General features: G+C 39.2%; 2 protein-coding genes across 4 annotated transcripts; both read left to right on the top strand.

Moving 5' to 3' along the window:
- The first annotated feature begins 410 nt into the window (after positions 1-410).
- Positions 411-9,952, top strand: LOC121946034 (protein LYRIC-like). Of its 3 annotated transcripts, none has more exons than XM_042490440.2 (13): positions 411-1,057; positions 1,298-1,417; positions 2,077-2,158; positions 2,537-2,710; positions 3,106-3,156; positions 3,325-3,462; positions 4,384-4,467; positions 5,184-5,252; positions 5,345-5,490; positions 6,656-6,772; positions 6,977-7,081; positions 7,350-7,476; positions 8,953-9,952. In XM_042490440.2, exons 1-13 carry the CDS (start codon positions 728-730, stop codon positions 9,015-9,017), a joined length of 1,608 nt encoding a protein of 535 aa, XP_042346374.2. In that variant the 5' UTR covers positions 411-727; the 3' UTR covers positions 9,018-9,952. The 3 variants fall into 3 exon arrangements, with proteins under 3 accessions (XP_042346374.2, XP_042346373.2, XP_042346375.2); XM_042490439.2 differs by having other exon boundaries at positions 6,653-6,772; XM_042490441.2 differs by lacking the exon at positions 3,325-3,462 and having other exon boundaries at positions 6,653-6,772.
- Positions 9,953-11,884: 1,932 nt separating this feature from the next.
- Positions 11,885-25,272, top strand: LOC121946332 (lysosomal-associated transmembrane protein 4B-like). The gene is made up of 7 exons (XM_042490853.2): positions 11,885-12,143; positions 13,619-13,730; positions 15,577-15,650; positions 15,819-15,941; positions 16,157-16,255; positions 18,967-19,062; positions 24,051-25,272. The coding sequence occupies exons 1-7, from the start codon at positions 12,048-12,050 to the stop codon at positions 24,123-24,125; spliced, it is 675 nt and encodes a 224-aa protein (XP_042346787.1). The 5' UTR covers positions 11,885-12,047; the 3' UTR covers positions 24,126-25,272.

The raw sequence follows: 25,272 nt of genomic DNA, 5'->3' as shown, positions 1-25,272 counted from the left end.
ATGAGCTGTCACGGCCCGTTTGTGTTGCCTTCAAAGATTTTGTAAAAAGAAAAAAGAAATTTAATGTACCAACTTAAACGGGTTATAAAAGCAAAAAAGTCCGAATGTTTGACACTCAGTTGGTGTGTATTGGTTGTATTGGTAGTGTGTAAAATAAATTAAAAATGTGATTAAAAAAATAAATGTGGGCAATTAACAAAAAAGAGCAATTTCATATCTTGAGCATAATCTTTCTCAGTCTACACTGAAAACAGAAGTTAAACATGTTTTCTTCCAAATAGCAATAGTTACGAAAACAAGTATCTAGTCTGAATTAAATTTTTGGACAAAAATCTGTTAAAAATCTGATGAACAAACCGGAAACACCACATTACAGGCGACAGTGAATGCAGCGCCTCTGCTCCAGTCAAAACGGAGCCATATGAGGTGAACCTGCTCCGCTGGCGGTCACATTGTGGTGGTCAGCTAACGGAGGCATATTATCTTACGATGATATCAGCTAGCTCGCTGGCTAGTTAGCTTACTGAGTTTGGAAGCCTTAACCGGGTTTAGCTAGCTAGCAGGCGGTCCGACCGGGCCGATGTTGCTGGCGGAGGAGGGGATGAATTTATTGTCTTCCATCATGTCGAAATCGTTCCGTTATTTCTAGCTAGCACTGCAGGCTAGCGCGGCTAATAGCGGCAAGCAAAGCGTGACTAATCGGTCTGTTGTGTGAAAAACAATACAAATGGAGCAGTGGCAGGACGCGGCCTCTCAACAGGTCAAGCTGCTTACAAATCGTCTGAATGAACTGTTGTCCAAAGGTCTGGGGCTGCTGCGCTCCGAGCTCGGCGTGGATTTGGGACTGAAGCCTGAGCTCATTCCGCCATGGGTGATCCTCTTAGCGGCGTGTACCGGGCTGGTGCTGATGGTCGCTCTGTGGGCCTCAGCCTGCCGGGCTCTCTTCAAAAAACGACCCGCTGTTAGCCCTGTGGACGACGGTATCGAAGTGAAGCGAGGTGCCGGTAAACCTGTCAAAACCGAGGAGCCGAAGAAAAAGAAGAAGAAGACAGAAAAGGCACGTAGCATACGCGAAACCAGTCTACACCCTTTCTTAGCTTCATAACGGTTTCGTTAGCAAGGCTAGCTGTCAAGCTAACACTGACAGCTCAATCTCATGTCATGGCCAAAACCCCAGCTAGCTTCAGGCTAGTGTCTCATATGGCTATGCTAACTTGTATAGTGTTACATGCTTTAAAGGAATATAGCTGAACATTGTCATGGTGCAATTCATTTTCTCTTTACATGTGTATCCCAGAAAGCCCAGCCAAATGGGAGAGCTGTTGCTGAACCACAGGAAGAAGCCATAGTGTCGGAAGAGATAGTGCCACATCACCAGCCGCCCCCACCAGAAGTCAAGGCTGAAAAGGGTGCTGAGGTAATTTGCTTTGTGGAAGACTTTTGGGGCAAAAATCACTACATTATGATGTGAGCAGAGCATCTTGATTTGTTCAGAGTGACGCATGTTCCCGAGTTGAAAGATATTTCACTCTGCTGCCATAGCTTTTAAGTCACATCATTATTTTTGTGCCCTTTTCAAATAAATCATTTGAGGAAAAAAAGCCACCCTTTTCCACTGTCACCATGTAATGATGTAAGCAGACCAGCTGCCAGTGTTAGGTTACAGTTTTTGACTTGCATATGCAGCAAAATCCTGAAGGATGGTTCCTGGTTTAGGACAGCACAAGGTGCAGCCACACTCAGGATACCACAAACTAACACAAACTGTGGTCCTGAAGGTGTTGGAGTCAGAAGATGTGCATACACTAAGAGATGGACATGTAACATATTTAGAGGGTCGTGGTCAGTGGATGTAGTTTCACTTATAAATAGATGTGGCTTGAGTGCTGATTTGATTGACTGCCCATGGTTCAGTCAGCATGGGGCCGCTTGCCCAGTTGCTGTTCCTGGAGGTTAAATCGTATGTGTTAATATTAACTCCACTGTAGCCCCCGTTTTCTTTAAACTCACTCTGACAATTCTAGGTGTTTTCTATCATTCTTTTCTACTTTATACACATTATTTCTCTTCTTCAAGTTGAAGAAGTCCAAGAAGAAGGCCAAACAGGCTGTGAAGGAGACCAAAACAGTGACTGCTGATGGCAAAGAACCAGAAGAAGGTGAAATATTATAAATCACATAATAATTAAGAGGCCTGTTTCTGTTTGTTTTATTTATTAGTAAACCCCACTCATCAGAAACTAGCTCAGTGCACCATAAATTGAATGAATAACTTCTGTACTTTGTAAAATGGGTTTGAATTTGGCCTTTTTATTAAAAAAAAACAAAAAACAACTTGATACCAGACGTACCGTGGTATAATGGGACCTGCCATAGACCTTTCTTCCCATGAAATAAATATAGCCTGTATTTGAACAGTTTGTGCATCTAATCTTTTATCCTACCTAATCCATACCATATTTCCTCACTAATCCCATAATTTAAACCTTGCAGTATTTTGCAACTAATTCCACGCTGCAATCAATGGTTCTTTTCAGGCACATGGGAGACCAAGGTCAGCAACAAGGAGAAGCGTGAGCAACGCAAGAAGGACAAGAGCTCCAGTGATGGCTCAGCCAGCCCCGGAGGAGGGGACACACCAGTGAGTGCCCCCCCAGAGCAGCCCAAGGCCCCTGCAGCCCCCGCACCTGCCAGCCAGAAGAAGAAAAAAGGTGATTTTTTAAAAAAACAACTTAAAAAAAAAAAAAAAAAAAATCTTTACATTTACGCTTTGATTTGTTTCTTTTGGGTTGTTGTAATACTGGGAAGAGGTAGGAGTTCTCTTGTATACATTCACACAGAGCTCAAACAATTAAGGCCATCTCGGACAAACAGCCAGATATGACACCTAGAGTGAGATGTTTCTGTCTGTTGCTCTGTTGCTCTGTATGGGCTGTTGTTGCATTTGGTAGTCTCTTGTTGACAGTACTGACTATAAATACAGGCTTTAGGGGAATTGAACTTACTCCCAGAGTGAGTTTTCCCTTAAGTGTTGTGTGTGCTCCCGTCAATAATAGGCTTACTGTACTTAATATATATTGACCTTTTTTGAATTCTGTCTTTTCAGGAGAATCCACAAAAGTAAAGGCAGATAAGGTTGAGGCTGTTGTATCTCAAGGTAATTATCAGTTCAGAAAGACACCCCCAAGCACTGACATCACATCTGTGCAATATTTTTAATCGACCACGAGTCCACATGCTTCACTAGGAGCTCCCATATTAGATGTGTCCCCAACCTGATCTGTGTTTATTCCGGCTGAGGATCTGGTTTCTCTCTTGGTATTAGTTAACAGCAGTGAGGTGGTGGCGGTGCCAGCTGTGACTGAGGTGGCTGTAAATGTTCCTGCTCCCACCGTCGTTCCAAAGGCGGGGCCCTGGACAACCAGTAGAGAACCAGCATCACTGTGGGGAGCGGAGATAGATGGTAAAGATGCTTTACCACTTATTGCTCAGTTGCGGAATCCCACATGTGATGATTTAAAAGTTTTATGGTAATCCATAAAGTGGTTAATACCAGAAGTCGACTGATAGTGGTTTTTCAGGGCCGATACCAATTATTATTATTATTATTATTATTATAGTTAATTAGACTGATAACAGATATTTGGAACCGATATACATTTACAATGAAAATGAAAATATTTCAGTCAAAATTTAGAATTTGGTATAGAACAAACTTCAACACAAAACTTTGTTTAAATGGCTTTAGCAAATGTTTAATCAAAACTGAAATGTTCAACATCAAGATAATTGGCAAAATGCTAAATATCGGCCCCAATAATCGTCCAGGCCGATAATCTGTCGACCCTTAGTTAATAACCAATAACAACTATATCAGCTGAAGCGTCAGTTAGTGATGCACTGATTGATAAGCTGGAAGGGTAATGATGCTTATATCAACATCAGTGAGTGGATCAGGTATCAGCAGATGTGATTGATCCACTTTACAGTCTATTTCTTTGTCACTGTTGTAATAAAACTTCAGAGCTCAGTTTGAAGAAAACAATGTAAAACAATATCAGTTTCATTAATATAGGTTTTAATTTAATGCTTGACCTTGGTAACAGTAGTTGAGGAAACTATCATAACCAGGAATGCACCGATCCAACTTTTTAATAAGTGGGCTTTCAGAATCGGCCGATACTGAGCACTAGTGCGATGCCATTACCAAACCGTTTTGCCTCACTGCGTGGCAGGCTGACTGGGATCATTATGTGTTAAGCATCAGGGATCAGGCTTGACTTAAACATTACAAGCAGCTCACATTAACACATTCATCCAATGATTGATTGTCAATTGTGTTGGACAGTGACATCACAGCATCTGTGTAATGTGTGTGTTTCAGAGTCATGGACAGTGATTGACAGGGGAATGCCACCAACAGAGCGGAAACTGGTGTCTTTAACTGGACTGGGTGTTAGTCCTGCTGGTAAGTATACAATAAACATTATTTATTAATTGTATTTAAAAGGGACCATGTACAGTTTAAACTGTAAATGCCATAATTTGATGCACTGGATTATAGTTTAGAGCTAATGAGCATCTGCAGTTCCTTGGCAGGTCAGAACAAATACACAGCACAATGACATTATAATATAAAGTTGTACAAGAAGAAAAGACACACGCAAGACAAATAATACAGACAATAGCACATGATATAAAGAAGACACAAGACAGACAATACAATGTAAAACTACAAAAAAGAGCACAAAACACAGAATATAAAGGCACACACAGTAGCCTATCACATGTGTGTGATTGTCAAATTAAAAACAAGTTTTACAGTCCAGAGTTCAAGGTCAGCGAGTGCAGAGCTGAGCAGCTTTTATACGACTTTTCAAGGTGGTTTTGAAAGTCCTGATAGAGCTGCAGCTCCTCACATTGTCGGGCAGAGTGCTCCACTGTTTTGTAGCATTTACAGAAAAAGCTGATAGCCCAAACACACCGCATGAAATAGTGTGTTACAGTCTCGTACAGAGGCTAATCTAGAACTTACTGAGCGAGTATACACACAGTCACATGATGGATCAAACCATTCAGAATTTAATCTTGTGATGTTTAATGTGGCTCACACCTCTTGATGGCGTTGTTTCCCAAAGCGTCCCCTGTGGACTGCAGGTTGAGTGGTTGTTCTTGTGTTTGTAGAGCCCCAGCCTGTGAGCGACCTGACCTGGCTCAGTCAGCCCCGAGTGGACGACGAGTGGTCTGGACTCAGTAAGGATAATATATTTAACTTTGATGTAGCTTTTAGTTTTCATACTCTTTTACACTTTTAATTATTTACTGGTGGTCTTTGTCTTCCTCAGATGGTAGTTCAGTCGACCCCAGCTCTGACTGGGACGCCCCCGCTGAAGCCTGGGGCAACTATGAAGAGCCCACTCCTGAGCCCCCTCCTGCTCTGGTGCAGCCCCTCCCCGAGCCCGCTAAGGTCAATCTGCTGATTGGAGCAGCTGTAAGTACGACCAAGCTGAGACAAAACAAAGGCTATATCCACACTAATATGTATGTGTTTTAAAATGCAGAACTGTTGCCACGTTTTTGCAGAGTCCACACTTCTGGACAACATAATCAAACCTCTAAAACAACAGACTTCCTCTCAGTTTGACACTCCATGGTTGCAGACTTCTGAAAATAATGATGCAGACACAAACAATGGCTTATCAGTTACAACATGTCAAGTCAAAATATTTTAGCTATGTCTACAAGGCTTTTTTGTTTTTTATTCTTCTCCCATTGTCATGGCTTCCTCCGGCGGTGCGCAATACCTGATATGCATTTTCAGGCTTGTTCATATGGGCAGACAGTTATTCATGAAAAGGTGCTTAAACACTTGAGTGTACGATGATCATTTTTGTTTTAAAACGGCATTTTAAAATGAAATCGTAATGCTGTGGATGTTACCTAAGCATTATGGGAGTAACCTGGAAGTTTTAAAAATAACAACCCAGTAATGAATGACTCCTCTGGGGTGCAGGCCCCAGGGCAGCTGTCCTGGTTCTTCCCCCTGGCTGTGGATGTACTGCTCATAGTAGTGACTTAACACAATAGACTGAGTACACACACACACACACACACACACACACACACACACACACACACACAGCCTTTGTTGTGCTTTTGTTCTTTTATTTAAGAACATTGCACACCCAGAGGACACCCACACAGCCATGTCCTTTGGATGTGATGGATTAGACCACCTCTCAGGACAGAGTGCATGTATACAGACTGCTCTAAAACTCTTCGTGACAGACTCTTAAGACACGTCACAGCCTGAAAGACACTGGCGTTCTTAATATCATGAATGTTATGAATAACAAAATTAAATTGTCATAAGAATTACTTAATTGTACAGTTGCATGTGTTGCTGTTTGTCCATGCTGTTCTTGGTATCACCATCAGATGGCGCCAGACTATGGCATCGCTAATCCTGCTCTTGATGCCTTCAACATTTCACTTCTATAACTTTGTCAAATTTATGATGGACAGTTAAAAAAAGGCAATAAAAAAAGACATGTATAAATAGGATTTAAATTGGGTAAGTGAAAACAGAGCTTACCACAGAGGCGGAATATATCTTTAAAGTACCAAGTCACGATTTATCCACGTGTGTTCAGCAGGATGATGATGAAGACGAGAAGGATAAGGGGGAGAGCGCTGCTGATGGAGCAGCTAAAACTAAAAAGAAGAAAAAGAAGAAGAAGAAGGCTGCTGAGGAGGGAGGAGCAGCTGGCCAGGTAACTGCCAGTGAAAATACACACAAACACACATGCATGAGTGCAGAAAGATTTTAATTTTTTTCTATGTTTGACATTCAAGAAGCTTATTTATTATTTTGGCCCTTGTGATCAGTCTTTGACATTTCTAAAGGTTACTTTGAATTCACTGGACTGTTTGGTGCAAACTTAGCTTGTTGGTGTGTGTCCCTGTGTCCTGTAAAGGGCGAGGAGCCAGAGAAGGAGGCGGCACCCGCAGCCGTTAAGAAGCAGCCACCTGTTCAGGAGAATACTGCTGCCGTCCAGCCTGTCAAAGCAGCTGCTGTTGAGGTCGGTGCTAATATCTCACAGCAGAGTAAATAATCTCAACTGCCTTTTTCCCTATTATATCGTATTTAACATTAAAAAGTCCAAGGGTTCTGAATTCTGTAAGGCGTCTATCTAAATCTGCTCATTCAGTCAAATTTCATAGTGATGCAACATGCACATGTACATTTGTCACGCGCTGTATTTTGTAACTGCATGGGGTTTGTGGATTTTAACTGCTTTATTCATTCTCTTGCTGATCAAGTCAAACCATGTTTCCTTTTTCTTAAAGGCGAGAGTGGAACAACCAGTGAAGGACAACATATCCCAGAAACCCCCTGTCACACAAGTGCCACAGAAGCCTACTGATGGAGAGCCCACTGCCAAGCAGAACAGCCTTTCTGCCCCAACACAACAAAGTAAGCACATTTAAACCTGAGTAACATCAGACAGTGGAGGCCTTCTTGAGAAATATAACTGCCAGATGTCAGGTCTGTCATTTTTTAAATGCTCTTCCAGGCCCCGAGCAGCTTTTATTTTTCAAAGGTTAATGCAATAACAGACATTACACAGTGATAGTGATACAACTTTAAATGTCTATCTTTACAGACTGTATGTCTCCTTTTTTCCTTGTTTTTTTTCTAACTGGGAGTTTTGAGAATTTTATTCCATATTGCTCATCTTTTTTTTTCATCAATATGTTTATTGAATTTCAATTTAGAAATCTTGACACACAAACATTTAAACACTCGAACATGGCGGCCAAAAGGATCACATTCAGCAAAAGCATGAGTCCATGAGCGCTCAGTCAGATCATGCAAATAAGTCCATGAAAGTGTAGCAGGTGGACATGATCATGCAGAGGGTACAATTATTCTGCTCCAGGTTCATTCATTAGGTGAGACAAATCATTGTTTTTAATGTAGTATATATAACATCCCCATAGTTTTTTAAACACCTCTTGTTTGCTCTTCAGAGTATATGGAATTCTTTCCAGGGGTAAACGTAGAGCTAATTCCTTAAACCGCTGTGAAATACTTGGTTTGCCCATCGTTTTCCACGTTAAGGCAGTCACCCTCTTTGCCCATAGTAAACACATATTCAGAAAAATGTGTTTGTGATGTTTTATGTTATGCCCCGCTGGGTAAAGGCCAAGTAAAAAAATTTGGTTCCCATTCTAGTCTCATCGATAAAATTTCCTGAATTGTTGATTTAACTTCTTCCCAAAACTCCCCAACTCTCGGGCATGACCAAAAGCAATGGAAAAGTGTACCCTTATCCTCACCAAATCTGGTACATACATCAGGTATGTTACTATGAAATGTATTTAATTTTTCAGGTGTGATATACACTCTCATCAACCAATTGAACTGTAGAAGTTTTAGGCGTGTATTGCCTGTCTGTGTTTGGGCTGCTTTGCATGCTGTACGCCACTGTTCCCATGTTAGTTCCTCCTGAAGGTCTGTTTTCCATGCCTTAAGTTTAGAGTCAGGAGTCTGGGGAATGAGCTGTCAACAGGTCGTAAAATTCAGAGATAATACTGCTACCAAATGCATTTTTTATAAGATATTGCTCATCTTTTATAATGTCCAACCAACCACTGCTTCACTGGTGATGGTCTAAAACTATGGTATTGTAACAGCTTTCTCTCTTGTTTGTGTGTCAGATTAACTAGAGACAGGTCTTCCAACAGCGTCCATTCCCAAGTAGTATTGGGGAGCCATCGTTGATATATTGACCTGATGGTTAGAAAAAGGGAAGTCACATATTTTCTCAGCAGTGAACCTAATGGATGTGTGACACTCCTGACGTTGAAACGGCCCGCTCAGCATTCGTAAAATCTTGAAAATGTTAAAAACCATTTGTGACTAATGTCCGTTTTTGTGTTTCCACAGAAAAACCTGAGGAGAGCCAAGCGCCCAAGCCTGCGAAGAAGAAGAAGGCGAGAAGAGAGACATGAGACCGAGTCCCCTCTGCAGACCTCTGTATGCAAAAGACTTGATATCCTGTTTATGCAACACCTTTTGTGACAAGAACTTTGAGCTAAGGTCTCCATGATGGACTTAAACCTTCAAACCAGTCTGGAAAAACGAAACAACTTTTATACACGTCGCGTGTCAGTCGATGGATTGTTGAAAATTGAACCTAGATGCAGTGCAATCTAATGTAATGCGGTGTTAATGATTTTTAAGTATGCATTTGATACTTGTCTTCTAATTCCACTGAATCAAATAACTGATTGAAAGAGCTGTATTGTAGTAATTAGACGTAGAAAATACTGATCATGTTTAGAAACTTGATGTTGTTGTGGCTGACGACTGGAGTTTACTGTGTAGAGTGGAAACGGTCAACGTGCTTCAGGTCACTCAACACTGGGCCGTAATGTCGCGCTGGCCTTTTGCTTTGGCAGTCTTTTGATTCTGCGCTTACATGTGTAAGTCCTGATGGTACAGTGAGTGCTAAAGAGCAGAGAGATCAAATGTTAATTTCAGCGGCTCAACAGGGTGTAAACATTCGTGGCATAAACGAGACATGAGCATCACGAGACGCAGAAAAGGGAATCACTTCTGCTCTGTGTTTATTGCATTCTTATCTTTGACGACAACATTTCAGTTGGCTCAGTCCATCCGGTTTGTCCCCTGTCTGATGTTGTACTGCAGTGTTTCGAGACGACTTGTTTCCTTGCTGTTTTTACTATCTGTGACTGCTTTGTGGCCAGAGCCGTCTGAGAGCCTCTGATCATAGATGTACCATTGCAGTGTCATCAGCCTCTTCATGATTTTCCACCTGTGGTTGATTCAAAAAGTCTTCAGAACCTTTTGTAAAACCTGTTTCTAATAAAAGAAAAGCTAAAGCCATATGTAAAAAGACTAAATAAAGGCAAGTTTTTCTATATTTGGACTTTATATAATGCAGTTTTTTAGGTCAGTTACCCACAATGTAACAGGGTTCTAGTAGATCCTTAAAAAGTCTTAAAAGGCATTGAATTCATTAAACTAAAATAAAAAGCCTTAATTGGTATTAAATTGACTTAAATTAATCAAATCTTAAAATGCTCAGATATGGGGAGTAGGATTTTATGAATCATTTTGTTTCTGACGTTGCTTTGTAACATCCAACATCCATGAAATTATCTGAAGATTAGTGAACAAAAAAACAAATAAATGATCTAGAAAGCTTAAAAATTATAATGATTCTGAAACATTTTTCCCCTAAACATTTTCTCCCAGCTTTCTAAAAATCCTTAAATCTACTTAAATCTTTCTTGCAGTTTGTTGAACATTTCTTATAATGTTGCTCATTGCCTTTTTTCCATTTGTTTTGAAAGAAATCAAACCAGTTTACTCTGAGTTTGAAGTTTTAAATTCTTATGAAACTTAACTTCAGCCATCAGAGTGGACCGTGTTTCTTGAGCTGTCATGGTGAAGCCCTGGGCCTGCGGGCTAACTTTTACAAAATAAAAACTCAACATCCAGCATAATATAACTGGGGGAAATCAGGAGGTAACTGAGGGCCTTATATTTGAAGGAGAACACGGGTATGCTGGACTTGGCTGAAATGTTCTTTATGGGCAGGAAACAAAGCCACAGTCTAAAGGCACCACATGTCATTTCTAGATTAAAAGTGTTTTAAAGTTAATCTTCCACTGTATAACTTTCTGGAATTTACGGGTTACATCATCGGATTTGATCCTAGCTAGTCTGTCACACGCTCCGGTGTTTATCATCAGCAGGACCAGTCACTGCGCCTTCATCCAGCTGGGTCAAGTGTACCAGAATAAGACCGGAAGCGGGAGGATTTGGCCTTTAAAATAACAGCGTAAAAATAGCAGCATCACATCCAGCATACCGTGATCCACAGAATGAATTAGTTTATTGGTTAGTTGACTGACTGACTGATAGAAAAACCTCTATTATTTTGATCATTTATTAATTGTCTCAGCTAAAATTCCACAAGATTTCTGGTTGCAGTTTGCAATCTTAGGATTTTTGACCTTTTTCATGTATTGTAAATATAATAACCTTTGGACTACGGCTCTAACAAAACAAGTAAGTTTAAATGTCACTTGAGTTCTTATCCTATTTTGATGATATATTTTTAAACTATTTTTGCATAATTTATAGACGAATCAATTGATCAATTGTGAAAATGACTGGCAGATTAATTAATAATAGAGCATAGTCGTTGGCAGCCCTTATGTGATGCATAATTGGAGAAAAGTAAACAGACAAATATTGTTAAATATTTAATTTAAATTATCTAATAATGGTACACATGCAAATTTATAAATTGCATTTAGATTCAAATTGAAAGAATGGAAGGTTTTGTTTTTTTTAAAAAAATTCACTTAAAATATCCCCCCTCAAATGGTACGTTGTTTAATTTCTAACAAAAATGTAAACATAGGATCACTGGATATTTTGAAGACTTAATTGATTAATTGAAAAAAGAGGCAGAATATTTGATCATGAAAATAGTCATGGAGGAGGTTAATGCCATGCGGTATTGGAGATAAATTTTGACAAATAATGTTAAATGTGTAATTTATAGTAATTAATAATGATTTAGAGCTCTAGATAAAAAGTGAGATAATGAGTATGAAGGATATGTCCAAATAGAAAATAAATTAAAAAGATTTTAAATCACCACAATACTAGGAATAATCTATAGATGATATGTTTGCCTAAAATTCCTTATAATGTTAAACATTAAAATGCAACTTAATTCTCTGTGTTTTATTTTGAAACCGGAAGTTATGTTTCTCCCTGACGCCGGCTTGACGCTCCCCGCTCCGTTCCGTTAAGCTGCTCACGGTAGCCTAATAATAAGTAACGGACAGGTCAGCGGCGGTTGGCTCTTGTACGTCATTCCTTCGCGAGGACCGACTGGTAGCAGACGTTGACGGGACAGCGCGTGACTGTTTCTTCTCCAAACACCGACACCTTTTGTAAATGCTCGCGCGGCTGTGAGCGGAGAAGCGGACGCGACGATGATGATCTCCCCGTGGGACCGCTGGTACTCCACGAGCTGCTGTCTGTGCTGCCATGTCCGCACAGGAACCATCATCCTGGGGGTCTGGTACATGGTGAGCACCGCCTCTGTCACTCAGAGCTCCATGTAGACATCCAGGAACTGAGCAGCAGGGCAAACATGAGCTCACCAGAAACCTGTCAGACTGTAGGCAGCATTTTAGGATTGTGTTTGGCTTTTAGATTGAATTATATTTTCAATAAAACCTAGTTTTACCTAAAGAAAATGAATGAATTCTGCTCCTCTTTAAAAACATATCCTTGCAAAGTTTAACCCTTTGGAACTGTAACAAGTTAGCTTGATTTCTTTCAAAAACATAGGAAGAAGGCAATGAAAGAAGAAATTACTCCCCAAAAATAAGTAAGAAATTTGGAAAAGAACAAGCAAATTACCTAAAAAAAAAAAAAAAAAAAAAAAAATAACAACAGTAAAGTAAAAAAACAAACAAATATGGAAATGACATGGAAAAAGTGCTTAAAAAATTAAAATAATTTTGGAACATCATTTGAAATATTTCATTCTGGTCGCTATTGATACAGTTTTTTCTTAGCTCCTCTCTTTTTTTCTTCAGACATTTTCTCCCACTTTAAAAAGTTCTATAGATTTGCCAATTTTTAAAACATTTCTTTGTATGTTTTTGAAAGAAATTTGGTCAGGGTTCAAGGGTTTAAAGGAGCACAACAGAAGTGATGTCACTCCAGGTTTCAAAGGGTTAAAGCACATTATTTCATTATACTGTAAGTTACTTATGTAAAGGCTACTTGACATATATAGAGAGGGATCTGTATATAAAAATGGGCATTAGTCACTTAGTTTTTGGTTGGTTTTATTGTCTTCTACATCATTGATTTAAACAAGATTACATTTAGGATTGGGAACAAAAAATATAAAAAGTATTAAACTAAATTAAAACATAAAAAAATATGTGCCCTCTTTTTTGTGCTTTATTACATTTTCAATTGTTTATCTTCTATTATTGATTCTATACATGACTTTGGTTAAGATAGGGGACCTTTCAGATAATAAATAACAAAATTGCTTCACTAAATCTAAAGGAGAAAATATTTCTAGCCTCTTTTTTGTGCCAATAATGTTTGAAATGATTGATATATTCTCTTGAATGCACCCTTGTTTAACTGTACGTGCAGGAAGGAGACGGTACACCAAACACCAGGTGGAAAAATCCTCTCTCGGCTCTCCATGAATAAATTAGCAGTTTGCCTCTTCAGGTAGCAGGTTTTGTGTCATGCTGCCTATTGACTGCAGAGAATTTTCCATTACGTTCACCTGATCAATGGGGACGTATGAGTCATCTGCATAATGAGCTGCAGCCACCAGACCGATACAAAGGCTCATGTATGTGCCTGGACTCAGAGCTGTTACTGTACATTATTGAACATAGTAGCTACACAGCATCTCTCGGTCAACATCTGTCCTTTTTGCAATTCTGCTGCTTCCTGTCCATATTGCCCCCCCACCTGTCTGTCCATATTGTTGCCTTTATCCACCCATCTGTCCTCTGTCCCTAAGCTCATCAATGCCGTGGTGTTACTCATCCTGCTCACAGCGCTCAGTGATCCTGAGCAGTACCACCTGACCAGCGCTGAGTTGGCTAATGACTTGGATGTCATGGATGACGCCAGTAAGTAGCCCAAGTGCTTCTACCTGAAACTGAATTTTGACAAAACTAACTCTGACAGGTGGCTTCATTTATGCTCTCCCACAGTATGGTTGTCAGCTGACTAACAGAATGATTTATTGTGTTATTAGAGGGACCTCACACATTTGTCTAGACGACTGTCAGCACTTCTTTGTAAATCAAAACACCCAAAGCCACAGAGCCTAATGTCCATCTGTGCAGAGCATTTTGAAAAGCCTTCTTAACAGACCAGGTGCACACTGGAACAGTCCGACTGGAGGTGGACCACATGCTGCTGGTGGCCTCTGATTGGGAATGACTGTATTATCCCAGTTCCAAGGGATTAGGGTGTCCTATGATCCATTACTGCAGGCTGCCACCCCTGCATTAGGAGCACGCTCAGCGTGAAAAATGACTTTTGGTCATATTAGCGAAAACACCATCACTGTAACAAAAAAAGAACGAATAAAAAACAATGGCAGCTGTGGTTGCCAGAATAATTCAGTAAAAAAACACTGAAGATGTAAACAACTTTACAGAACAACTTGCAAATTAAAGATTTAAAACTGTTGTTATTCTAACATTTTTAAACTGTAACATTTACACCATCACCAGTCACATTATGTGTAAAAAGCCCTCATATTAAATGAATCATAATTTTTTTTTCTTTTAATTTCAAATAGTTGTCACTGGCAGGTAAAATAACTTTTTTGTCAGTGTCCTAATATTTATGACAAAAACATGTTGTTACTTATTTTTCAGAGTGGACATCAATAGGAAAGTTTTAAGGAACATTTAAATGTAACACTAAGATGTTTTTTAAATCCACTGTAAAATCACATCTCGTCTGGTCTACTACCGACTTGATATCCTATTCCTATCTCACATAAAACAGTGCATGTTCCTTCACAATAAAGCACAGTCAAAACCTTATATCGATGCACACCTACGCAGACTTCTCGTCTTTTAGCATGACGTCGTCCTCTCCTCTTTTGTCATGCGCACTAAACAGCCTTACTGTGCTGTGGTACATAGCTTAGCCTGCATTCTAACAGAATTAATATAATTAGTAATGCAAACATAAACATAACTTTGGTATAGTCTACTGCTGTACACCATTCAGAATATACAGAAACTGTTGTAAAAACCTGAATATTATTATATATGTCCTACAACAACACTGACATTTTTACCGTGTATGAAATGTGTTTTAGTGGCTCTTACAGTAATGTTGCTCAGTTATTTTAGCAGTGTCGACAGATCAGATTTGACGAACACAACAAGCTGTAGTGACAGTAGTTTTGTGCCACTCCATATGGGTTAGAAATATGCAGCTAATTCCACTGAATAATAAATCAGAAAATTAAATTATTATAAAGTGATTTTAGACTCTGTCCCATGTTTTTTTTTCAGCAAAAAAGAACTTGTGTTTATGCTTTTTGGAGCATTGGCTCAAAAATAAAATCCAATACAGCATCAAAGCCTGAACAATTCCTGTTCCTATAGATGCACATAATGCTTTTTTAAAGGGTCACAGGATGGAGAAAATGATGAATAAATTCATTTTTTTCCCAAATAGTGCCACATGTGCTGTATTTTGGTTTTGCCTGCCGCTGTGCTTATGTAACAGAATGATTAGTTGTGTTATGTAGAGTTGATGAGTTCGGGCTGGCATGGAGCGAATGACAGAGTAGAGGTTAATTCCTCCGGTGGTTGAAAGATGCAGCTTGTTATTTATCTTCTGTACAGAATTTGTGTTTGGTAGATCAGCTGAACATGATGTGAACATGTTCAGAAATTTGATTTGAACGTGCCCCAACTTTTAACTGTGCCTCTCTCTCTGCCGTAGACATGTGCATTGCCTCGGCCATCTCTCTGCTGATGATACTTATCTGTGGGATGGCCACATATGGTGCATACAAGGTAAAGTAATGATTCATTAGATTTTATTGTAAACACACTGTAATCTCCCTGCGACCCAGCTAAATCTCTGATTTATGTCCACACTGTTGCTTAAAGAGCTCAGCTTATTTCTCTGCCCTCAGATAAATACATCAGTCTGTCCCTAAAAGACTTGTATCTCTATTTCAGCTGCGTGCCGCCTGGATCATCCCATTTTTCTGCTACCAAATATTTGATTTTGCCCTCAACACCCTGGTGGCCGTCAGCATTGTGGTTTACCCGAACACGATACAGGATTACCTGCATCAACTGGTGAGAAACCCAGAGTGTTTTCCTCCTAAAAGTGCAGTCAGTGATATCTAACAGCACGATGTTGACTTCTCTGTGTTTCTCAAAGGTTTCTGTGAGCACTGAACTTGTCATTACTCATTTCACACATGAGTAGTGATGAGTGTGCAGCCACAGATGCTGCTACTATCTAACCTTAAATGTATTCTCTCCCCGCATTCTTTCTGACTCCTGTGCAGCCTGATAACTTCCCCTACAAAGAGGAGGTCGCTGCTCTCAGTAACGTGTGCTTGGTCCTCATCGTGCTGCTCTTCATCGGCTCTATTCTCGCCTTCAAGGTAATGCTATCGCGTCTTAAAGGGGCCATTCAGCGCAAAAATCAAAGACATGTTTTCTCTTACCTTTTGTAGGGGTTGACAGATTTCCAATTATCAGGACCGACATTTGGCATTTTGCTGATTATCTGTATCAGTGTTTTATTTTAATGATCGCCGATACAATTAATTAATGATAAAGAGTGTGTATTACACTCAACCTACACCAGGGCAGGCAGTTTGCAATACATGCAAAGTAAATGTCAGCATGGGAGGAACTTCCACTTTACTTTTTTATTCTTTCATTTTTATATTTATTTCCACTGAACTTTATTAAAAAAAAGTTGCAGGGAACTTGCTGTATATGATGTTGAAAGTTTCAGTTTTGCTTAAACATTTGCTAATGGCATTTAAACAAAGTTTTGTGCTGGAGTTTGTTATATTCCAAATTCTAAATTTCTACAGAAATATTTTTCATTTTTATTGTAAATATGCATCGGTTCCAAATATCGGTTATTGGTCTCATTAACTACTGATAATCGGTATTGGTCCTGAAAAAAATGAAGCCGAGTGCCATTTAGTGCCATTATATTGAGACAAGGCAGACATCTCTATGGCCAATATCTCCAAGACTCAGTTACTCACACAAAAACAATTTAGATGGATAAATGGCACATCAGGTAAGAGATTAAATATGTATTTCTGATTTTCTGGTTAATTGCCCCTTTAATTTACATATCTTCTGTATTCATGTAGCAGTATTTATAGTTCTTTGCATGGCCGCCAGGCTTATATCTGCAGCACAAAACACATTTTCTTACAGCATAAAAGATGTATTATGCAACATTATGACACGGGCACCTGCTTTTTTATGTAACTTTCTGCCCAGATGTGATTTTATGACGCGTTAACTGGGGTGGAAACAGATTTGCTTTCACCGCTTCTGAGAAATTAGGAGCCCAAGTATGAAATGGTATGATTTTTCTTTTAGAGATTTGGATTGTCTTTACTTTTTTGAGCAGCTCATTGGTTGTCTTTTCAAAGCCTCCTGTGGAGGCTGTTAAAAAAAACTTTGCTGCCAGAGCATTAAGTGACTTCTTAATTGGGTTATTATAGAAGTTAGAGAGCTCAGTCTGGCTTTTGGTTCGTTCCAGCGGATGGATTTAGCAGATGGTGTTGTGTTTGGCCGAGGAGTTCCAGTAGCAAGCCGCCTGCTGAGAGTTAGATGATTTTTGGATGACGGAGAACAACAGGAACTTGTTTTTCATGCTCTGAAATGATGTACAGCCTTAAGATACAACCTGAAAACAATTATCATCTTTATATTATGTGAGTTATCTTCAGTGAGAGTTTCTTTGAAAAACATACTTTTTTTACAGCCTCTAACACACTAAGAAATTATGTGCATGTTGTCATCATGGTTACCATCTGTGTCTGTGTGTGTATAAAAATAAAATACGGGACAGAAATGTCACACAGCTTACACCACAGCTTCTCTGGGGATGAGACGCCCTAATTATATTACATAATAATGATGTGAAGCTGAAACTACAACGCTGCTCAAATTTTGACTGTTTCAAACCCTGTAACAAAAAAAAGACTGTGCTGAGATTAGTGCTTTGAGGTAAATACTGCTATCAGTACACTAACACGCTCACAGTTGACAGTTTAGTTATGATGTTTACCACATTCTCCATCTTAGCTTAGCACTTTAGCATGCTGGTAGCTCTTAATAGAGCTGAGGCTGGTGGTCAATGATTTTGTGTGTAAAACATAAACCAAAGTGTTGAACAAATTAGATTTTTGACCTCATGATGGCGCAGAAAAATATAGTAAGTTATTGCAATTAATCATGAAAAAGGACATGAATGTCTGTACAGTACTTCGACGCAATCCATCCGGAGGATTATTTTCTAAAAAAATAACTTTTTGTCGTATTTGCCCTAAACTGTCACTATAGCCACACAGTAGTACATGAGGCAGATAATCTGTGACAAAAAAAAAGGGTTTTGGCTCGATTGTTTTCAACATGGCAGCCGTGTCACAAACTTTCTCATGTTACAGCAAAACAGTCACTGACATATGTTTCTGAAAACATATGAGGAGAGGCATAGACAGAAACAGAATCTCATATTTGATCACCACTGCTTAGTTTGGCTGCAGTTCAGAGCAGTAAGATTGACAGCTGCGTTATTACAAATGCAACACACTGACTGCATGAGCAACACGTGAGCGTCGCTGAACCGGGTTTTTTGGTTTGTTTTTTCGGCGCTCATATTAATAAGAGAATCCTAGGCTCTGATTGTTTGTGTATAGGTGCGGTGAATTCTTGCAAATGCCATTAAACACTACAAGGAACGTTGTTTATTTATTTTTTATAGATCTGTCTCATGCACTACTGTTTGGATATCATCACAGTTTCAGCAAATATTAAAAAAGGGTATTTTTATAAAAATTACCAACTACAGCTTTGTTAAGACATTTGAGTTTTGACCGAAGTGATCAACAGACCAACGCTGCCATCTATAGAGTCGTGCATCTAGCATGGCTCAAAAATATTTGTGTGTTGTCATGTAAGGACAAATATGTTTACTTAGACTTACTACCAAAAAATCATTTATTACTGATTCATTTCTTACCGAAAGCCTTTGTAGTATTTCCAGATTTGCTAAATAATACATGATATTGACGTTATGTAGTTCAAGCTTCTAATCTGTGATTTTCTCTGATACCAGGCCTACCTGATAGCATGTGTGTGGAACTGCTACAGATATGTGAGCGGCCGGGGTTCCTCTGAAGTCCTGCTTTATGTCACGACCAATGACACCACGGTAAGTCCCCTCTAATGACCTGCATTATACTACAGGTCCAAATCGCCATGTTGAAAAAATGAGCCTGGCCTGCATTTTTTTTTGTCAACAAATCCTATAAATAGACCCAAACCAACAGTATGTTATTTGTCTCTCAATCTGTTTTTTTTTTTTTAGTTACCCTGTCTATCTGTTGCAATAGGCTAAGCCCATTGCTTTTAGTGAAACAAGTGAATATTCTTTTAATCAAAAATATTTTTATTGAATTTCAACAAAATCAGGTTTAAACCTTTACATGAAATCTGATCAAAATCCTCCCCAATTTACTAACCCCAAATACCAGCCAGAATATTGACAATAGGACGGTCCTCTGTCTCTAGAGTAGTACAAATATCACACGAGCTGTAGATCAGGTTTAGTATTAAAAGAGCGAAGGAGAGATGGCTCTGTTAAAGGCAGTTTCAGAATAATGGAGTACATTACCAGAGTATACACTGACTGAGTGCAACAGTAAAAAGGAATAAACACATAATCATCAGTTTGACTGTGAGCTCTGGAAGTGTTTCAGGAAACACCTTTTTGAATTTTTTTATCTGAGTCACAAATTGAGTAACGTATCTTTTCGAGATTAAGGCAGGACATAATGTCCCTCATCACTGGGCATGGGAGGACAGGGCAGCGTCCCTCCATCTGATTAAAACTGCCCCTCCCACCAGCAGAGAGACGAAAGACAATGTACAGCATTGGATTGGTCAGGTGTTCATCATCATCATCTTGGTGGTGCCAAATAGACAAGTAAATATTTATAGATGCATTTTTTTGATAATTCATAGAGGGCACTTTTTTTTTGCGAAAGTTATTCAAACAGGAGTAAAGCCTGGCACTATTTTTCAGCGGCAGATTAGTGCACTACTGAGTGTTTAGAGCATGATGTGCGTAAGATTGAGTCATATTAAACTACGACGTCCATGTTCACAATAGGTCACAATATAAGTAAAGAAAATCAGAAGAAAAACATTTTTTCTACTATCTTTTTTTCTGTCTGTCAGACCATGAATAGTGAATGTTAATGACATTTTCTAATGAGCTTTTACAAAGCTCAACATTTGTCTGAGCACTCTGGCTTCGACACTAATCGTACAGACATTCCTCCCCTGCAGTTGGTGTACAGCTGAATAAATACTTTTCTCAGCATAAACTATAAGAGGACTATTTATTAGCAAACCAAATGATTTACAAGTCAGCAGATATTAATGAAATGCAGACGTAAGAAGGAATACATGAGAAAATAAAACCATCATTGTGCATGTGTGCAATATGTCACCACATTCATAGTCCATTAAACTCTCCTTTATGCCTATATTGTTATCTAGAGAACCCTCGTGAAACAATCTCTGATCTTGATTTGCTGCTTGCTTCTGCCTCCAACGGCAAGAGAATAACTTCTGTGGAAAAATGATTACCTTTTTCGATCCAGACCACAAGTCACGTTTTCATCGTCTGCGTAGGTAGGCCCGTCTGGCAGCTGTAAAGACATCACGCTTGGGGGAGGAAGGAAGTAAAAATGATGTGCTGTCGCTGCAGGTAGTTTTACACGGGCGGACATGGATGAAAGGACAGAGCTGGACAGAGAGATGAGGCTCCATGCTGGCAAAGCTATTATAATGGTGGCAGAGGCACAGTAGTACAGTACAGTTAAGTGAGTTTTGTCTGGGTGTTTGTGGATCTCCTGTCGGTGTTCTGTTGCTCAGACCGGCAGCCCCCTGACCGCTCTTACCCTGCTGCCCACACACTTATTATAACCACTTATACTTTGACAGGAAGGAGAAGAAAAAGTAGGCTGCAGAAACACTAATGACCTGTTTTGACTAACTTTTTCAGCATAAGGAGCTGCGAATAGCTGACTCTGTTACTGACCTTGCAGTATGTTGGATTTTACAAGTATTTAAAAAAAAAAAACAAACCCGTACTCATCAGTCTGCAGCTCCTCTGAGTGTAACATTCCACACAATTTGAAACAATCCACCACACTCGACAGCTTTATATACCGTGTGGCTGTATGTGATGTTTAGGGCTTCTGAGGAACTCCTGATGGATAAAACACCTGAGCTGTAAAGAGAGGAATATGAGGCCGCTCTAACTCACTGACGTCATTAGTGAAAATGTGCCAGAAAAACTGCAGTCTGCCCCTTTATTTCCTAACCTTAGCCTCACCTCTGCAGGTATGCTTTTCCAATTAGAGCCTGACATATTCAGTTAGAGCTCCCCACAGGCCACAGGCAGGGTTTTGGTTTGCAGCTTGCATGTTATGCATCGGTTATATAGCAGTTAGGTCAAAGGTATACTAATCTGTTCCGTCTGAGAGGAATTCCTGCACATACACACACACCCACAGTCAGGTGCTTCAGTAGGCAATAAAAGAGCAACAATAACTAACCCCCGAAATGCCTGATAGAACAAAATTATTAATGCTCTTTATGAAGTTATCACAGTTTTTTTAACGATCGCATGAGGTGGCATTTCAGGCAGTTTGAAAAGGCTATAGTTCACAACACTGCAATGAAAACACTTTTTGGCTTTTCTAGGTCACATGATGCTATGGCTATGTGCTTTTCAGTATGATCTGGCTCCCTCTATGATGCAGCAGGTGCTACAAGAGGTGCTATTGCATCGTATAACTCTTTAAAACGTTGAGCGGATCATCCAGAAGTTTTGAATCCACAATTCCTCTGTGAAATCGTGGACTATCATCTCCCAGAAATCCCTCATACCTGGCTGCTCTTACATATAAGAGGCTCGCCTTTCCATTATCACTCGCATAACATGCCTACGTCACCTCCTCCTGATGAGAAACTCAGCTTTTACTTTTACAAATGTATCCATGGTTTGCAGAATTGTACTGTGCAAATATTTTAAATGCTGATGGGGGGATCTTTGTCCTCTAAAGCCAACGTCTTATCTGTCATATTTTGAGACTTTCTCTTACTTGTTCCTGTCAGTTTCTGTCCAGGCCACTTCAGCTCATTGATCCATGTAGGAGGATTTAATCACTTGTAGAGGCTGTTAAAGGTTATTGATTTCTTAATGTCCATGTCATTCTCAGATCAGAATGGTTCACCTTCACAAAGGAAACCCAGCTAGCATGGAACATTCCCACAAAATGAATGAACTTTACCTACAAGCTGCAATCATATTTTAAAGAAAACATTTTAATCTGATATTCAAAGACTGTTTTAAAGATGTTTTTTTTTTTTCAAATAATGTCCCTTTATGGTTAAATGCTGACTAAGATGTAACGTTATCACTGCGACACTCTGAGAATTCTTTGGTGATATTGAGAAGTGACAGATAATAGAATCTTCTTTTTATAAAACATTCCCACAATGTTTCACGAGAACAAAGGAACAATATTTTCAAAGCAACACGCAGAACACCTTTTTTTTAAAAAAATAAAAATGGAACGTAATTTGATATGTCATAACAACAACAACAACACTTTTTTTTTTTTTTAACATTTTTTGATTTTTATAAAGAATGTTACTTTAACTTTAAGAAGAACGTTCTGGGAACTAAAAGAAAACTTGCCGCTGAAAACATTGTTTTAACATTGCATTATGCCATTCTCAGAACATTTTTAGAACCAAAAATTTCTAGCTGGGAAGACTGAGTCAGTGTGTATGAACTGAAAGCCTCAGTGGCTCAGTGTTTAAAACATGGGAGACACAGGTCAGACACATGGTGCTGTTGTATATGAAATGAAATGAACCACTGAGAGAGCCTCCATTTGTTAGCCGTGATGTCATCAGCAAAAGCAGAATGCTGAGTCACACTGAAGATGTTGTGACTCCAGAGTCTCAACTTTGCTTCGTGGTTGATTACCTGAGAAAGAGATTCACACGTTTAGGCTTTCTTTAGAATGTTGTGATGTGGGAACAGGTTCAAAAAGTGGTGACATAAACACGTTTCTGAATGACAAAGATATTTCTGCTTTTGGAAGTGTGAACTTACAGTGAAACAGCAACTTACTTTTGATATAAAGGATGAATAACAGAAGGTGAATGAGCAAGTTTGTCCTCTCTGGTTAGTCTGTGTGCAGCTTTAAAACTAAATCTGGATGCCAACACCTGCATTTGTTTTTGTCACACGGCATAGTGTCCTATAACTGATTCATCGCTCACATTATTCAGGACACTCTCCGTGTACTGCATTTCCTTTTTCTTATGAAACAGCTGTTCCCTGTTTGGTGGCAGCCCTGCAGATAGTCATAGTTTAGAGTCAAATTACATCTCTGCTCATTTGCATCAGGGCCTCAAGACTGCATGTAGCATATTTTTTTTGAATATTGACTTACCCGCTAAATATCTTCTCTATTTAATCAATACATCTTTTGGTGTATGAAAGGCCTGAAAATTAGGAAAAATTCCCCCAAAATGTCTCACTGTTTGAGCCCATATTTAAATCTTTTTGTCTGACCAACAGTCCAAAACCCAAAAGATATTCAGTTTACTAACATAGACAACTAAGAAAACCAAAATACAGTGAGATTTACCAGTTTTTGAGTTTTTTTTTCTTAAAACACAATTTAAACTATGAATCTATTATCAAAAATGTTTCAGAATAATTATATATCAATCGTTAATCAATTAACTGACTAATCGTTTCAGTTGTAGTCTGCTAAGGGAACTGGGCACAAGAGGGAAAAAATGAATGAATGAATTTTTAAGCACTTTTTCCAGGATATTTCCTTTTTTTAAAAATTTATTTTGATTTTTTAAATTTTTAAAAAAATATTTTCTGGTAATTTGCTTGAAGGTTTTTCTAATTTCTTGCTCACTTTAAACCCCAAAATAGGAAAAATATTATTAGGTTTCAAAGGATTAACAAAAATAGGCTCAGACTTCAACAGAATTATCATTTGCATTATTTTGACGCCACAGATTTTGAAATGTACCAGCTCTTTTGCAAAGTTAAGTGACTGAATTTCGCTCTTTCTTGGCCGTTCTCTGCAGGTGCTGCTGCCTCCGTACGACGACAGCGTCAGCATGCCGCCCAAGCAGGCTCCTCCACCGTACACCACAGCGTGAAAACATTCCCAGCATCCTGCTGACTGGACCCTGCTGTTACTAAAACCCCCAGCAAGATTAATGCACCACACTGCCTCTCCAGTGTACAGTATATTCATGGATATATTGTTGCTACACAAACATTACAGCACACCCATGCATGCACTGACACACACAAAATCATCTCACACACACAAACACACGTCTACCACCACCGTGACCTCTCATCCCTTCCTGTTATTTATTGACGACCTTGTGTTCTTACTGTAGCTCATCCATGCGTCCATCTCTATAATTCCAGACATGATGTGCATTATAATGATCATTTGAAGCTGGGTGTAATAAGGCACTAGAAAGTTTCATAGTTTCTATATATTTTTATTAATAGTATTTAAGCTCTGTGTGTACCTGTTATAGTATTTTATGTGTCCTACCTTTGATAGTCATATTGAACTTATGCACAAATGCAAAAACGACGATCTCGTTGCCCACGAGTGGACAGTCGTCACATGTTTCCTGTTTGTCTTGTCTCTGCTCGTGATCAAGGTTGGATTGCCTTTATTCATAACTTTCTCTATGATGGGGGTCCATGTGTGAAGTGTCACCTTGACTGGAAGTTTTCCCAAAGAAATGCATCTGCCTGTATTCTGACATGATCAAAGAGCAACCTAGTGTATATCAAACATATCACCTTCTTTCTACTGTTTTATTCAGTCACAAAATAGAATTGTCTTGTGTTATTAAGGAGTGTTGAGTTGTGCTGGTTGACCTTCATAACTTTTAAATGTAACTGTATTTCTACTGATTGAGGAGACATGTCTTGGGCTGCTATTTGTCTATTTTGACAGCACTGATCTGGAATCAGTTTGCACTTTGAAGTCACTATGAATGAGTTGCTCGAGGGAATCTAGTGCGATGACTGTAGATCGGGCCTCTATATGCTCAGGAGCTCAATAAATATGGAGCCTGGTTGTGTTTTTTAAATTAAACCAATGGGAGCTCCTGGTCTGTGTAAACACACAAGTCCGCTCCACCAGATGCAGTTATTGGCAAGCTGCTTCCTGGACCCAAAATGTCCTACAAGGACACAAAAGTCAAACCTGAGGGCTGCTGCTGTATAAAAAATAAAGATGTGACATTTATTTGTGTATTAAAAAATTTAATTTCA

The sequence above is a fragment of the Plectropomus leopardus genome, chromosome 11 (genome assembly GCF_026936395.1).
Source record: "Plectropomus leopardus strain MGB_pleo_1.0 chromosome 11, ASM2693639v1, whole genome shotgun sequence".
Taxonomy (NCBI): Eukaryota; Metazoa; Chordata; class Actinopteri; order Perciformes; family Serranidae; genus Plectropomus; species Plectropomus leopardus.
This window is presented reverse-complemented; position numbering and strand designations above follow the sequence as displayed.